This window comes from Pollachius pollachius (genome assembly GCF_949987615.1).
Source record: "Pollachius pollachius genome assembly, contig: scaffold_479, whole genome shotgun sequence".
NCBI classification, from domain to species: Eukaryota; Metazoa; Chordata; class Actinopteri; order Gadiformes; family Gadidae; genus Pollachius; species Pollachius pollachius.
Genome location: NW_027641502.1, coordinates 1 through 15,758, shown reverse-complemented (window position 1 = coordinate 15,758; position 15,758 = coordinate 1). Strand labels below are relative to the sequence as shown.

Sequence of the window (15,758 nt, the reverse complement as noted above, 5' to 3'; positions counted from 1 at the left end):
ATACCGAACCGTGACTTAAAAAAACAAGGTACGTACCGAACCGTGACTTAAAAAACGAGGTACGTACCGAACCGTGACTTAAAAAACGAGGTACGTACAGAATCGTGACTTAAAAACCGAGGTACGTACCGAACCGTGACTTAAAAACCGAGGTACGTACAGAATCGTGACTTTTGTGTATCGTTACACCCTGCCCCCTGTCCTTATGTCTCTCGGATTGGCCTCACTCACCTTAATTGTTGTCACCTTTCCCTCGTTAACATTCCCCTCCTGGTGTATTTAGTCATTGATATATTGTTGTTTCTCTTTCTTCTGACAAATGTAATTATTATAAGTCACTTTGGATAAAAGCACCCTAAATGTAAATACAAATATAAAGGCGTGGCCAGGATTCAAAGCTAGGGGAAACGAGCGATTAGAAACACCATATGTCCATAAAAGTAGCTGCCCCTAAATTAGTGTTGATGAGTGACAGCTGGGTGTGTCGCTGTGATGAAAAGGGTCTGGAACCCAAAACACCTCTCAGGATCTGGTTTATTGCCAGGAGGATAAGACGTACACTCTATATATATATTATATAGGACAGTGAACCGACGTTACGTATACAGCTCTATTTAACATGAACACCCAGACGCTCATGAATGGTGAACGCGCACATCTGTTCGTGTTGGATCAGGGACTCGGGGAATAAGGGTCAGTGCTTTGCTTCGCATGGAATCAGCCCCCTGGGAGAGACCGGAGGAGGAATGACCTTGAGCCTGCAGCACGGGTCTGTGGGCAATCTGCTTATTCAGGCCGCTGAGAGACTTTTGGGCCGTTTTATGTTGCTTTTGTACAACAGAATACAAATGGCGTCTGACAGAGAGAGGATTCCCCCATGAACACACGTCCATTGAGATGTTTGTGACGATTAAAGCAGTTCAAGCGGCTCATGCACTACAGCAGTCTTTATTGGCACGCAGACGTCCACGTGATGGATCAATAGTTTCACATGGATGAACGCGCGCACACACACACGTGCACACGCGCGCACACGCACGCAGACCCGAACAAACACACGCATGCACGCACACAGACACGGACACAGGCACACACACGGACAAAAAGACATACACAAACAGCAACACACACACACACACACACACACACACACACACACACACACACACACACACACACACACTTACATCCCTCCTTGCAGAACTCGATGATGTAGCCGTCGATGCCCCCGGCCCCCAGCTTCTCTGGGGGGCGCCACTTCAGCTCACAGGTGGTGTCAGTGATGTCATCAACCGCAAGGCGGATGGGCTCGCTGGTGGGGGCTGGAGGAGGAGGAGGAGGAGGAGGAGGAGGAGGAGGGGGAGGGGAGGAGGAGGAGGAGGGGGGGAGGAGGAGGAAGAGGAGGAGAAGGGGGAGGAGGGGGAGGAAGAGGAGGGGGGAGGAGGAGGAGGGGGAGGAGGAGGAGGAGGAGGGGGAGGAGGACAAGGAGGAGGATGAGGGGGAGGAGGAGGAGGGGGAGGAGGAGGAGAAGGAGGGGGAGGGGGAGGAGGAGGAGGGGGAGGGGAGGAGGAGGAGGAGGGGGGGAGGAGGTGGAAGAGGAGGAGAAGGGGGAGGAGGGGGAGGAAGAGGAGGGGGAGGAGGAGGAGGAGGGGGAGGAGGAGGAGGAGGAGGAGGAGGGGGAGGAAGAGGAGGAGAAGGGGGAGGAGGGGGAGGAGGGGGAGGAGGAGGAGGGGGAGGAGGAGGAGGAGGAGATGGAAGAGATGGAGATAAGGAGGAGGAGGAGAAGGGGGAGGAGGAGGGGGAGAAGGGGGAGGAGGAGGGGGAGGAGTGGGAGGGGGAGGAGGAAGAGGAGGAGGAGGAGGAGGAGGAGGAGGTGAAGGAAGAAAATTAAACGTAGGAAGCGGAGGACGAGGAGTAGAAGTGTGTGTGTGTGTTTGTGTGCGTGCGTGCGTGCGTGCGTGTGCGCGTGTGAACACACCGATGGGCATGAAGGGCTTGGAGTTGCCGCTGGGCTCGGAGACCCCGATGCCGTTGACGGCGAAGACGCGCATCTCGTACATAACCCCCTCGATCATCCTCTTGGCCTCGTAGGTGGTGCCCTCCGACACGTCGAAGTTCAGCTTGGTCCAGCGCGAGGAGCCCACCTTCTTCCTCTCCATCAGGTACCCTGGGGGGGGGGCGTTCAGAGGAGGAATAGGACTGTGTGTGTGTGTGTGTGTTTCTTGGTCTTTGTGTGCGTGATGTGTGTATGTGTATGTGTGTGGTTACGTTTTGGGTATATATTTTTTTATGTGCGCGTGGGTGTATGTGTGTCTATGTTCTTTTGAATGTGTGTGTGTGTGCATATGTATGTATGTTTATTAGAATGTGTGTGTGTGTATTTTTAATGTGTGTGTGTGTGTGTGTCTGTTTGTCTGTGTGTGCGTGTGAATGTTTGTGGTTGTACGTATGTGTGTATGGTTCTTTGAATGTTTGCATGTCCTTGTATGTGTGTAGTTGTGTGTGTGTGTGTGTGTGTGTGTGTGTGTGTACAGTCTGGATCACAGAACATCAGGCTGTAACAAGGGGAGAACGAGCTAACGAACTCTCTGAGGGAGCGGACATCAGATGTGGACATCAGATGGTCTTCTGAAAGCGTGTGTGTGTCTTTCTGTGAGTGTGTGTCCTTTTGTGAATGTGTGTCTTTTTGTGAGCGTGTATTTGTGTTTGTGTGTCTTTTTGTGAGTGTGTCTTTCTGTGTGTGTGTGTGTGTGTGTGTGTGTGTTTGTGTGTCTCCTTGTTTATCCAGTTCTTGGTGTGCATGTCCCTCTGTTTATGTGCGTGAGTGTTTCTCTATTTCCTGCGTGTATGTGTGTGCCTTTGCATGCCCGCGTGTGTGTGTGTGTGCGCACGGCGCTACCTTTGAGGGGCACGCCGCCGTCGAAGGCGGGGGGGTCCCAGGTGACGACGGCCGTGTCCTCTCCGACAGAGAGGCACCTCACGCCCTCAGGGGGGTCGGGAACATCTGGCCAGGGGAGGACAACGACAATGTAGGACGCACGCACGCCCCGGTTCGAGAGCAGACGCTACGAGGCTGGATCACAACAATAAGAGGGAGGTGCACGTTTCATGCCTCATGCCACAGAAGACTCAGAGTGAAGCCGGTCCATCAGTACGGCCTAGCCTAATAGGATCAGCAGTCCTCCCTCGCTGGGCTGCACAACATCGCTAACCTACAAAGATAGGCCGGTTTCTGTATCCTATGTATAGATATAGTTATAGATATAGATCTGTACTGTAGTAATGCAACACTGTGAATGGGTCAGGCCTCTTTTTGACACAGGCGCGGATTATTTCCACACACAATGCGTAGTCCAATATTATATGTATACTGTGTATATATATATATATATATATATATATATATATAATACTGAATTATTATAAAGAGGAAATACAACGGTCAGGAGAGGACTCTGGTGAATTTGATTTGGGGCTGCCTCACTTTGACCCAACAGAATACTTTGTGTGTGGAAAAAGAGGAGAAGGAGGTGCAGCAAGAGGAGGTGCAGCAGGAGGAGGTGCAGCAGGAGGAGGTGCAGCAGAAGGGGGTGCAGCAGGAGGAGGAGCAGGAGAAGGTGCAGCAGGAGGGGGTGCAGCAGGAGGGGGTGCAGCAGGAGGAGGAGCAGGAGGAGGTGCAGCAGGAGGGGGTGCAGCAGGAGGAGGAGCAGGAGGAGGTGCAGCAGGAGGGGGTGCAGCAGGAGGAGGAGCGGAAGGAGGTGCAGCAAGAGGAGGTGCAGCAGGAGGAGGTGCAGCAGGAGGGGGTGCAGCAGGAGGAGGAGCAGGAGGGGGTGCAGCAGGAGGAGGAGCAGGAGGAGGTGCAGCAGGAGGAGGTGCAGCAGGAGGAGGTGCAGCAAGAGGGGGTGCAGCAGGAGGGGGTGCACCAGGAGGAGGTGCAGGAGGAGGAGGTGCAGCAGCAGGAGGTGCAGTAGGAGGAGGTGCAGTAGGAGGAGGTGCAGCAGGAGGAGGTGCACCAGGAGGAGGTGCAGGAGGAGGAGGTGCAGCAGGAGGGGGTGCAGCAGGAGGGGTTGCAGCAGGAGGAGGTGCACCAGGAGGAGGTGCAGCAGGAGGAGGTGCAGCAGCAGGAGGAGGTGCAGCAGCAGGAGGAGGTGCATTAGGGAGGTTCACCTACCCACGATCTTGATGTAGACCTCGGCCTTGTCCTCTCCGGCCGGGTTGGTCACCATGATGGAGTACTTCCCCTCGTCGGACCGCTCCGCCCCGTCGATGACGAAGCTGCTCAGGGTCTTCCTCGTCTCCACCCGGACCCGGCCCTCCGCCTCCGTCAGCTCCTAGGCAACGGGACGAGAGACACAGAGAGAGAGAGAGAGAGGGGGGGGAGAGAGAGAGAGAGAGAGGGGGGGGAGAGAGAGAGGGAGAGAGGGAAAGGGAGAGAGAGAGAGAGAGAGAGAGAGAGAGGGAAAGAGATAGAGAGGGGGGGGGAGAGAGAGAGCGAGGGAGAGAGAGAGGGAGAGAGAGAGACAGAGAGAGAGAGAGAGAGAGAGGGGGGGAAAGAGAGAGAGAGAGTGAGAGAGAGACAGACAGACAGACAGACAGACAGACAGACAGACAGACAGAGTGAGATCGATTGATTCATATATTTCATATATAAAATGTGGATATTTCTTTCCACTCTTTCAAGACCAACGCAGTTACTAACGCATTACACAAACATGTGATTTTGTATTCCCCACAAAGCACATTGAAGTGAAAATGGAGGCAGATGGAGAGGTCGCGATAGGGGTCGCGACCCCGCCAGGCCAAAACGGCTGCTCGGACATATAAGGCACACCTCACGACCAGAACGAGACCACGTCGTCATGAGACAGGAAGGAGGCCTGACGACAACCAATCAGAGGAGAGGACTCACGGTGTCCCCCTTCTTCCAGCAGACGGTGGGGGCGGGCTCCCCGGAGACCTCCACGTCCAGGCGCAGCTTGTTGCCCGCCACCACGATGATGGTGTTCTTGTTCCCCGCTCCCGTGTCCAGGTGGATCTTTGGGGGGTCTAGGGGCGCAAGAACCCGGGTGGGCGGGGGGGGGGGGGGGGGGGGAGAGGGAGAGAGGGAGGGAGGGGGGGAGGGCGCCAGAACCCGTCCAGTCCGGGGGGGGGGAGGGAGGGAGGGAGGAGGGAGGGGTCCAATGAAGGGGGGCTTTGTTGTGGATGAATCTTACACAATACATCTTAGACACTTGTTTTATGTTGTACGTCCTGGCACTTAATGTACAAACTTATTGTGTGTTTTACTTCCTGGCACTTTTGTAAGCACTTATTGTGTTGTACGTACTTGCACTTAAAAATTGTACTTAGCATTGTGTAGCGTCTTATCCTAGCTATCTCTGTTGTGTACGGGGAATGGGTTAACCTAGCGATTGTTAGTGCTTGGTACTTGGTTCTATGAACATCCTTACTGTACCGACAGAGACATATGTTGTTTCTCCTTCTTCTGACAAATGTTCTTTGGATAAAAGAGTCCGCCCTGAATGTAATTGTAAATCTTAACAACATCTAAGATCAGGCAAAGAAAGCAGCGTTGACTGGAAGGCCGCTCTTACCCTGCCGGGGCTTGTAGTCGATCTTGATTTCTGGGGAAGAATGAGGAGAAGGGTCAGAGGGGGGGGTCATAAACATATGGCCTGTGAAGCCCTTTGAGACTGTACCTGTGATTAAGGGCTATACAAATACAATTGCATTGAATTGAATTGAATTGAATTGAGGCGAATTGCGGCGATTTTAAAACGAAATGAAACATGGCTAGCCATAGAAGAAGTAAAAGCTGCGACACGTTTTGAACTACACACTTTTTCCGTCTAGTTTCGACTGGGTTATTGGGTTATCTGCGCCGATAAAGTAGCAGACAATTATAAACGCTACTTTAACGGCACCGACAATCCAAAAACCCATTCGAAACTAGAGGGAAAAAGTGTGTAGTTCAAAACGTGACGCAGCTTTTTACTTCCTCGCCACCTACAGAGTTTGTCATGTACGATCATCCTAAACCCCCGTGTTATTTCCATTGGACATTTGACCGAGGGAACCGGGAGCCTCGGAGGCGGGACTTATTCTTCAGAGGCCTATGGAGAGCCTTGTGTTGGGCGTCGCCCTCGCTGTGTTCGAAGTCGCTCCCTATCACGGATATAGTGCACTAGCTAGGGTGCTCGCCATTTTGTAGTGGTGTTCGCACTCAAAATACCCAAAATTTGAGTGTACATACGATGTTCCTACATGTTACTCCCGTATACCACAATGCAATGCGGTCGTGTTTTTCCGGAGGAGAAGAAGAAGCTGAATAACCGCAAAAACGAATACATTTAATGATGGAGTCTCCGGCTTTCGTTTAGAAAAGTCAACAATTTATTTTGGATTTAACATAGAAAATGTAACATTCGAAATTAATAAAAAAAAACCTTGATCAAGGAAATGTAACACTCAACATCAATACAACCTCCAGCTTTCCTCATGAGTGCCCAGTTTGTTTACATGATGTGGGAGCATCCGTCTGCGTCACACAAATACCCGGCGCATTTACTGACGCAAATGACGTTTAGAAATGTTCGGCGTAGTGTCCGAATTCACGTTTGTTCGTTTGTAGTGCACTGTATCATGAACACTATATAGGGAATAGTGAGTGAGTGAAAAGGGAACGATTTCGAACACAGCTCTTGTGTTGGGCGTCGCCCTGTCTCCCCGCTCACCCAGGAAGTTGAGTTTGGCGGAGAGTGTGAGGGCGTATCCCTCGGGGACGAAAGTGTAGTCGCCCGCGTCCTCGGGTTTCACGTCGTCGATGGTCAGCTTGTGGATCCTGGGGAGGACGCGCACGTGTTACTACGGCGATGGGGTTCGTTCGTGACCCGCGGTTGCCCGAAGTAAGTGTGCATGCATGTGTGTGTGTCTGTGCATGTATGAGCACGTGCCCTCGCGTGTATACGTGTGTATGTTTGTGTGGGTGTCTGTCTGTGTGTGTGTCTCATGTGTGCGCGTGCTCATGTGTGCTTCTGTATTGTTTGTGTATGTGTGTCTGTGTTTAGTTTATGTGTGTGTGTGTGTGTATTTGGCGTGCATGTCTGCATGTGTGTTTGCAAGCATGTGCATGTGTGTTGCTGTGTTTTGTATATTGGTCTTATGTGTGTGATTGCCTGTATGTGTGTATGCATGTGCATTTGTCCGTGTGTTTGTGTGTGTGTGTGCAGTGAAAAGCATCTTTACCCCCCAGAACCCCCCCCCCCCCCGTGTGTGTCTCCTGTTTAACACCCCGTACCTTCCGATGTGGCTGAGCTTGATGCGGTCGCTGGCCACCACCTCCACGCCGTCTTTGAACCACTTGCCCTGGACCTTCTCGTCGGAGACCTCACACTTGAAAACGGCCTTCTCCGCCGCCTTCAGGGTCAGGTCAGCGATGCTCTGTAAGACCTCCAGCTCTGGCTCTGAAGGAGGGGAGGAGGGGAGGAGGAGGAGGAGAGGGGGAGAGGGGAGGAGGAGGAGAGGAGGAGAGGGGAGGAGAGGAGGGGAGGGGGAGGAGAGGAGGGGAGGAGGAGGAGAGGGGAGGAGAGGGGAGGAGAGGAGAGGAGGGGAGGAGGAGGAGAGGAGAGGAGAGGAGAAGAGGAGAGGAGGAGAGGGGAGGAGAGGAGGAGGAGAGGGGAGGAGAGGGGAGGAGAGGAGAGGAGAGGGGAGGAGAGGAGAGGAGAGGAGGAGAGGAGGAGAGGAGAGGGAAGGAGAGGAGAGGGGAGACGAGGAGGAGGAGACTTTCAGAGGTTTGACTCAACGACCACAAGGAGTTAATCCTAAAAACACCCCCTAATAAAAAGCATAGCGACTAGGGGTTTGTGTTAACAGAAATGATCTCCCGTCCTTTCCTTCTTTTCTATTGTATTCCCATTATGCGCTCGGCTTTGAGACGCCCACACCAAACCGGGGGTTCCATTGAGTTCTACACACGAGCAATCACAAAACACTAATTAGACAATGGCATGGCATTATGCCTTCGGGCTGGGAGATAACGAGTGACGACAGAATGGGGTCTCCACCGGGGCCCTTAGTGCTGCTGCTCCAGAAACACGGTTCCACAACAGTAGCAGAATTAGCAGCATTAGCCTCAGCAGTAGGGCTGCTCGATTATGGAAAAAATCATAAGCGCGATTATTTCGGTCAATATTGAAATCCCGATTATTCAAACGATTACTTTTTGAGTTTGAAAACATGATGTATTTATTCAGCATGTCTCTCCCAAAAACACTTTATAACGGAGAACTTTGAAATTTCGCCTTAGAAGAAATACACAAAATGGTCCAAAAGAAAATGTCCGAATCTAAAATAATGTACAGATATGTGTCCTGCTTTTTTTTTTCGAAAACTCGATTATGTTAATTTTGTACGGAACCCGTAAAGGGACATGGAGTAAAACATTTTTTTTTAACGTTTCTCGTGAGCACAAAGTATCGTACGCATATCACTGGCAGTGTCACTGGCACATACACACAAGCACACACACACACACACACACACACACACACACACACACACACACACAAACACACTGCCACTGATATGCGTTCGATACCTTCTCGTGCTCACGAGATACTTTCTCGTACGCACGATACTTTCTCGTGCGCACCGGATACTTCCTCGTGCGCACCGGATACTTCCTCGTGCGCACCGGATACTTCCTCGTGCGCACCGGATACTTTCTCGTGCGCACCAGATACTTCCTCGTGCTCAAGAGAAACGTTAAATTTTTTTTACCCCATGTCCCTTTACGGGTTCTGCAATTTTTGGGATCGTTTGACGCTAAAATCGAGATCGAGATTGGACTGATGGCCCAGCCCTACTCAGCAGTACCTTCCACCTCCAGCGCGGCCTTGGACTCCCCTCCGGTGGTGACGGCCTTGTAGACGCCGATGTCCTCCGTGTACGCCTCGTTGATCACCAGCACGTGCCGCTTGCCGTCCTTCTTGAAGCGGTACCTGGAGCCCGCGTTTTCCTTGGTGAGCTCAACCCCGTCCTTCATCCTGGGGGGGACGGGCACGCACACACACACACACACACACACACACACACACGCACGCACACGCACGGACACACACATGCGCACACGCACGGACACACACAAACGAACGCGAAGATGTGGATAAACGAGCACACAAGCATGTTTGATTGCACACAGACACACGCACACATACGGTACACAAACACGCACGCACGACGCACACACACACACAAACACACACACAGACAGACAGACATACACACACACAAACACCACACACACAGACAGACAGACACACACACAGACACACACACACACACACACACACACGCAAACAGTACATACTCCATCACCCACGGCAGAGACACAAATCCAGTCTCATACATGGGTGTGTGCGATTATTTAAATGACGCACAATAAACTGTTTCACAAAAACCAATTCACAAGTATACCATAAGATATGTCTGCAAAAAAACCGACCCACCCACACACATACACACGAGAGACACGCACAACACCTTTGCTCACAGACGCACACACACACACGCGAGAGACACATACCAGCCATGCGTGCCTACGATTATATTGAAAGACCCACAATAAACCGTTCCACTAAACCAATTCACAATTAGCCTCCGCCGCGGTGACTGCGCTCCGGGTCTGAATGGGAAACGGATGCCGGGATTCAGTTAACTTCCACGGCGCGATGGCTCACAGCAGGCCTATTGTCGGCGCCTTCATTCACAATAAACAAGCCCTTATGAATGTATGGCTGCATTACGTCGCACACTTACAAGACGCAATATTTACAAATCACTTCCCCGGCTCATGAATCCACATCGTTATGCCACCGAGACCGAACTAATGGAGCGGGAAGCGTCACGGGCCATATGAACCACGCTCTCTCTCCGGTGGGTGTATTCTATTTCTATTACGTTGGGACGGCGTTTCAGGTGCTCCAAAAGTAATGTCCTCTGAATGGGCGTCTGCCGTCCACCAGCTCCGTGTGGCTCTGCAGCGCGAGGACGGCCGCGCAGAACCGATGCGCTGCCGACGGAGCAAGGGGTCGTACGGGCCGCTAGGCCGGATCGACCCCTCCTCTAGCTGCCTTCCTTCAGCGCTGGGACACCGGCCGGGGCCGTGAAGTAACACTTACGTTTACGTTTTTGACGCTTGTACCCGAAGCGACTTTACATTTACATTTTACATTTTACATTTAGGGCATTTAGCAGACGCTTTTATCCAAAGCGACTTGCAATGAGTGCATTTGTTACAATAAGTACATTTGTCATAAGAAGTGAAACAATATATCACTGTCGGTACAGTAAAGATGTTCATAGAACCAAGTGCAAGCATTACAATCGCTAGGCTAACCCATTCCCCGTGTAAAGCAGCGATAGCAGCTACTGTAGATGCTACACAATTAAGTACCTTGAATAAGTGCAATGTACAAGTGCCAGGACGTACAACATTCAATGGTGGCTGTGCATTGACTTTCAACAAGTACGTTTGTCAGAAAAAGAGAAACTACAATATATCTCTGTCGGTACAGTAAGGATGTTCATAGAACCAAGTGCCAACCACTAACCATCACTAGGTTAACCCATTCCCCGTGTACAACAGGGATAGCCAGGTTAAGACGCTACGCAATGCTAAGTACTACTTTTAAGTGCAAGGACGTACAACATAAAATAAGTGTGTAAGAGGGTGGGGGGGGCTTAAGGGTTAAGGGGGGAGGGTCAGGGTGAACTCTGACCCAAACACCGACCATTGGACGGTTGCTCCATCATCCGACACCTCCACCTCGAACTCCACCTTCTCCCCCACCATGGCGTGCGTGTCCTGCAGCATCTTGGTGATGGTCACCGGGAGCTCTGCGGGCAGACGGGCGCCGGGCTTCACTTAGGTCCTCAGTACCCATTGAAAACCGCAGAAGTCAGTTAAAGGGCCACGGCCGCACTCGGCTGTTTACTTATACAAGAGATACCATGCTGTTTGGTGCTGTGTGGGGGTGTGTGTTAGTGTGTGTGTGTGTGTGTGTGTATCTGAGTGTGAGTGTGTGAGGTTGTGTATGTGTGTGTGTGTGTGTGTCGGTGTGATTGTGTGTCTGTGTGTGTGTGTGTGGTGTCTGTCTGCGCGTGCGTGTGTGTGTGGGTGTGTGTGCGTGTGTGTGTGTGGTGTGTTAGTGTGTGTGTGTGTGTGCGTGTATGTTTGGTGTGTAAGTGTGTGTGTGAGCATGTGCCAGCGCGCGTGTGTGTGTGGTGTGTGTGTGTGTGTGGTGTGTTAGTGTGTGTGCGTGTGTGTGTGTGAGCATGTGCCAGCGCGCGTGTGTGCGTGTGGTGTGTGGTGTGTGTGAGCATGTGTCAGCATGCGCGTGTGCGTTGTATGTCAGCGTGCATGTACGTATGTGTGTGTGTACCTTTGACGGTGAGCTGTGTGCTGCACTTGTCGTCCCCCACCACACACTCATACTCTGCGTCGTCCGACAGGTTGCACTTGTTGATGGTCAGCGTCCTCTTGTTGCCCACGCTCTCAAAGACGTACCTGGGGGAGGGGCACGCCCGCACGTGAGTGGGTGAGTGAGTGGGTGAGTGAGTGAGGGAGGGGGTGAGGGAGGGGGTGAGGGAGTGAGGGAGTGAGTGATTGAGGGAGGGAGGGAGTGAGTGAGGGAGTGAGGGAGTGAGTGAGGGAGTGAGTGAGTGAGGGAGGGAGTGAGTGAGGGAGTGAGTGATTGAGGGAGGGAGTGAGTGAGTGAGGGAGTGAGTGAGTGAGGGAGTGAGTGAGGGAGGGAGTGAGTGAGGGAGGGAGTGAGTGAGGGAGGGAGTGAGTGAGTGAGGGAGGGAGGGAGGGAGGGAGGGAGGGAGGGAGTGAGTGAGTGAGGGAGTGAGTGAAAGTGAGTGAGTGAGGGAGTGAGTGAAAGTGAGGGAGTGAGGGAGGGAGTGAGTGAGTGACTGAGTGAGTGAGTGACTGAGTGACTGAGTGAGTGTGTTTGTTTGTGTGTGTGAGAGTGTGTGTGCACCGATGTGTGCGTTTGTGTGTGTGTGTGTGTGTGCGCCGGTTTGTGTGTGTGTGTGTGTGATTTTGTATGTGTGAGAGTAAGTACGTGTGCATGTGTACGTGTGTGTGTGTGTGTGTGAAAGGGTGAGAGGTGAAGAAAGGAAGAAAGCAAGCAGACATGAAAGCAAACAAAGACCCAATCCCCTCATCAGAGCTGGAGCCCCGCAGCGAGGCGAAGAAAGATGCTGTGATGAGCAGCAGATCTACGGCCGTGCAGCCAGACAATCGCTGACTGACGCGCAGCTGAATGGTGAATCAAACAATCAAGGGTTTAGCTCCCACACAGTGTCAGAAACAAATCCACTCACACTCACACACACACACACACACACACATGTACACACATACGTACAGAATGGCACATTTTGCACAGTTGATTGTTAGAATGGCTTGTGAAAAAACAACTCAAGTATTTCTATACTGAAAAAGACATTGAATGATACTAATGCACACACGCAAACAGACACAAACAAACACACACACAAACACACACACACACTACTGCTACAGAGCCAGATGCAGTATTTTTCTTGAGGGTTTATTGGATGTCACGCATATTGCAAACCGCCATATTTTTGCGTTACAATAACAACTTGGTATTTGTACAATTTCTGGGTCAAGAACTCAAGAACCAAGATGGCGGGGCTGAACTTCAGATCACGGGATGGGAGACCCGGCCCTCTAAGAGACAGTATTGACCATTCTTGCCCACATTCGGTTTCTCGCCCTCTCCCAAATAGTAAGAAAATAGCGCTAGGGGAGAGAGCTAGAGGTCAGAGGTCATGTTGAAACAAGGACCAGCCGAATTTAAAAAAGGATGTTTAAAAAAATAATGTTAACAGATGGACAGAAATCATCTCGGAGGATTTCCGCAGACGGGAATTTGTTTTTTTCGGGATGGCCGAAAGTGAATAAAGTACGAGTGTCACTCGATTCTTTAATCCGATGGGATGGAGTTTGGCGAGCAACTTTAGGCCGAAGGCATACGGCCGAAATTCACTTAATAATGTTTCCGAATTTTGGTGCTGAGAAAAGAGTTGATTTCTAAACTATGCGAAGGGAAAAACTAAACATAAAGCCCACGAACATTCTCCCTCCGGGCTCCACGCTCCGTTATAACGATACGATTGTAGTTATTTCTTCGGTCGCACTACATATTCAAACCGACGTTTTCGCTGCATGAGTTCCAAACTTAAACCCGCGCCCATATATGGAAATCAGGGCTGCCCAACCGAGGCCAGGTCAATATCCGTTGCGGAACCAAAACGTGGATATGGGATTCTCTCCAATGGCAGCCCTCCGAGGGCACTGCCCCCTGCCCTCCACTCACTTGGCCGACGGGTTGATCTCCTGGCCGTTCTTCAGCCACCTGACGTGGGCGTCGGGGTCCGCCAGGTCCACCGAGATCTGGATCCTCTTGCCCTTGTTCACCGAGTAGTCGTCGTCCATCTTCCTCAGGAAGGCTGCAGGACAGACACACAGGAGTGACCTCAACACGCAGACGCACACACACGTATATACGCACACACACACACACTCTCTCCTCCACTCAATCTATCTCTCCCCCACTGTATCTCTCTTTCTCTTCCCTTTTCGTTCTCTCTCTCCCCCTCCCTCACCCCCTCTCGCTCTCTCCCCTCCTCTCTCCCCCTCCCTCACCCCGTCTCTCCCCCTCTCTCTCTCTCCCCCTCCCTCTCCTCCTGCCTCTCCAACCCCTCTCCCCCCCCTTTCTCTCCCTCCCCCTCATCCTCGCCCTTCCTCACCCCGTCTCTCCCCCTCTCTCTCTCTCCCCCTCCCTCACCCGTCTCTCCCCCTCTCTCTCTCTCTCCCCCTCCCTCACCCCCTCTCCACCTCTCTCTCGCTCTCCCTCCCCCTCATCCTCACCCTCTGCCTCTCCCCCGCCCCCTCTCTCCTCCCCCCCTCTCTCTCGCTCTCCCTCCCCCTCATCCTCGCCCTCTCCCACTCTCCTCCCCCCCTCTCTCTCTCCTCCCTCCCCCTCGCCCTCTCCCTCTCTCCCCCTCTCCCCCTCGCCCTCTCCCTCTCCTCCCCCCTCTCTCTCCCCCTCTCCCCCTCTCACCGTCGACCTGCTTCGGCTCCGCGTCCTTCTTCATCTTCTTCAACATCTTCAGCATGCCGCGGAGGTCGGTGATGCCGTACTCGAAGGCGATCTTCTCGTAGTCGCAGGGCTTGGCCGCCTTCAGGATGGTCCACACGTCCACTTCCTCCTTGGCCTCCTGCTTCTTCCTCGCCCTGCGGGGTCGCCGGGGGGGTGGGGCAATTAGACCGCTAGGTCACTGGGTCATCCCGTGAGTTTCCCAGTCAGTCTCCCAGTTAGACCACGAGTCAAGTCTCCCAGTTAGACCACCAGTCAGTCTCCAGTTAGTCTCCCATTCAGTCTCCCACTTAGACAACCAGTTTGTTGGTAGTGTTGTAGTAGTGTGTTGGTAGTGTTGTAGTAGTGTGGTGGTAGTGTTGTAGTAGTGTGGTGGCAGTGTTGTAGTAGTGTGCTGGTAGTGTTGTAGTAGTGTGGTGGTAGTGTTGTAGTAGTGTGTTGGTAGTGTTGTAGTAGTGTGGTGGTAGTGTTGTAGTAGTGTGTTGGTAGTGTTGTAGTAGTGTGGTGGTAGTGTTGTAGTAGTGTGTTGGTAGTGTTGTAGTAGTGTGTTGGTAGTGTTGTAGTAGTGTGGTGGTAGTGTTGTAGTAGTGTGTTGGTAGTGTTGTAGTAGTGTTGTAGTAGTGTGTTGGTAGTGTTGTAGTAGTGTGTTGGTAGTGTTCTAGTAGTGTGGTGGTAGTGTTGTAGTAGTGTGTTGGTAGTGTTGTAGTAGTGTGGTGGTAGTGTTGTAGTAGTGTGGTGGTAGTGTTGTAGTAGTGTGGTGGTAGTGTTGTAGTAGTGTGGTGGTAGTGTTGTAATAGTGTGGTGGTAGTGTTGTAGTAGTGTGTTGGTAGTACTGTAGTAGTCTGGTGGTAGTGCTGTAGTAGTGTGGTGGTAGTGTTGTAGTAGTGTGGTGGTAGTGTTGTAGTAGTGTGGTGGTAGTGCTGTAGTAGTGTGGTGGTAGTGTTGTAGTAGTGTGTTGGTAGTGTTGTAGTAGTGTGTTGGTAGTGTTGTAGTAGTGTGGTGGTAGTGCTGTAGTAGTGTGGTGGTAGTATTGTAGTAGTGTGGTGGTAGTTTTGTAGTAGTGTGTTGGTAGTGTTGTAGTAGTGTAGTAGTGTGTTGGTAGTGTTGTAGTAGTGTGTTGGTAGTGTTGTAGTAGTGTGGTGTTAGTGTTGTAGTAGTGTGTTGGTAGTGTTGTAGTAGTGTGGTGGTAGTCCTGTAGTAGTGTGTTGGTAGTGTTGTAGTAGTGTGGTGGTAGCAGTGCGTTGCTTGGACCTTTTCTTGAGGATGGAGCTGAAGTCCAGGTCACCAGCGTCCTCTCCTGCGTCCCCGCTGGTGGAGAGAGGAGACAAGTCACACAACGACCACGCGGAAGCGTTTGTGCGTGTGTTTGTGCATGTGGTTTTTTGCGTGTGTTTGTGTTTGCGTTGAACCAGGTATGTTTGGCTAACGGCGGACTCCGATAGGCTTACTGAACGCGCGTCTCTGCTTCAGGGAATTCATTCATTCAAGGGCTGATTGCGGGATGAGAGAGAGAGAGGAGGTTTGAAGGCGTGTTGAGCTTGGAGAGACAATAACTCCTCTTCTATT

General features: G+C 51.8%; 1 protein-coding gene across 1 annotated transcript; it reads right to left on the bottom strand.

Annotated features, from left to right (window-relative positions):
- Nucleotides 1-1,187: 1,187 nt before the first annotated feature.
- LOC307091575 (myosin-binding protein C, fast-type-like) lies at nucleotides 1,188-15,500 on the bottom strand (the record flags this gene model as incomplete). The annotated part of the gene is made up of 14 exons (XM_079759207.1): nucleotides 1,188-1,322; nucleotides 1,979-2,167; nucleotides 2,900-3,004; nucleotides 4,172-4,331; nucleotides 4,910-5,046; nucleotides 5,595-5,624; nucleotides 6,735-6,841; nucleotides 7,298-7,463; nucleotides 8,875-9,044; nucleotides 10,791-10,896; nucleotides 11,442-11,566; nucleotides 13,410-13,542; nucleotides 14,157-14,329; nucleotides 15,444-15,500. Coding segments are annotated over 14 exons (1,793 nt in total), but the record flags the coding sequence as incomplete, so codon positions are not given.
- Between the last annotated feature and the right edge of the window lie 258 nt (nucleotides 15,501-15,758).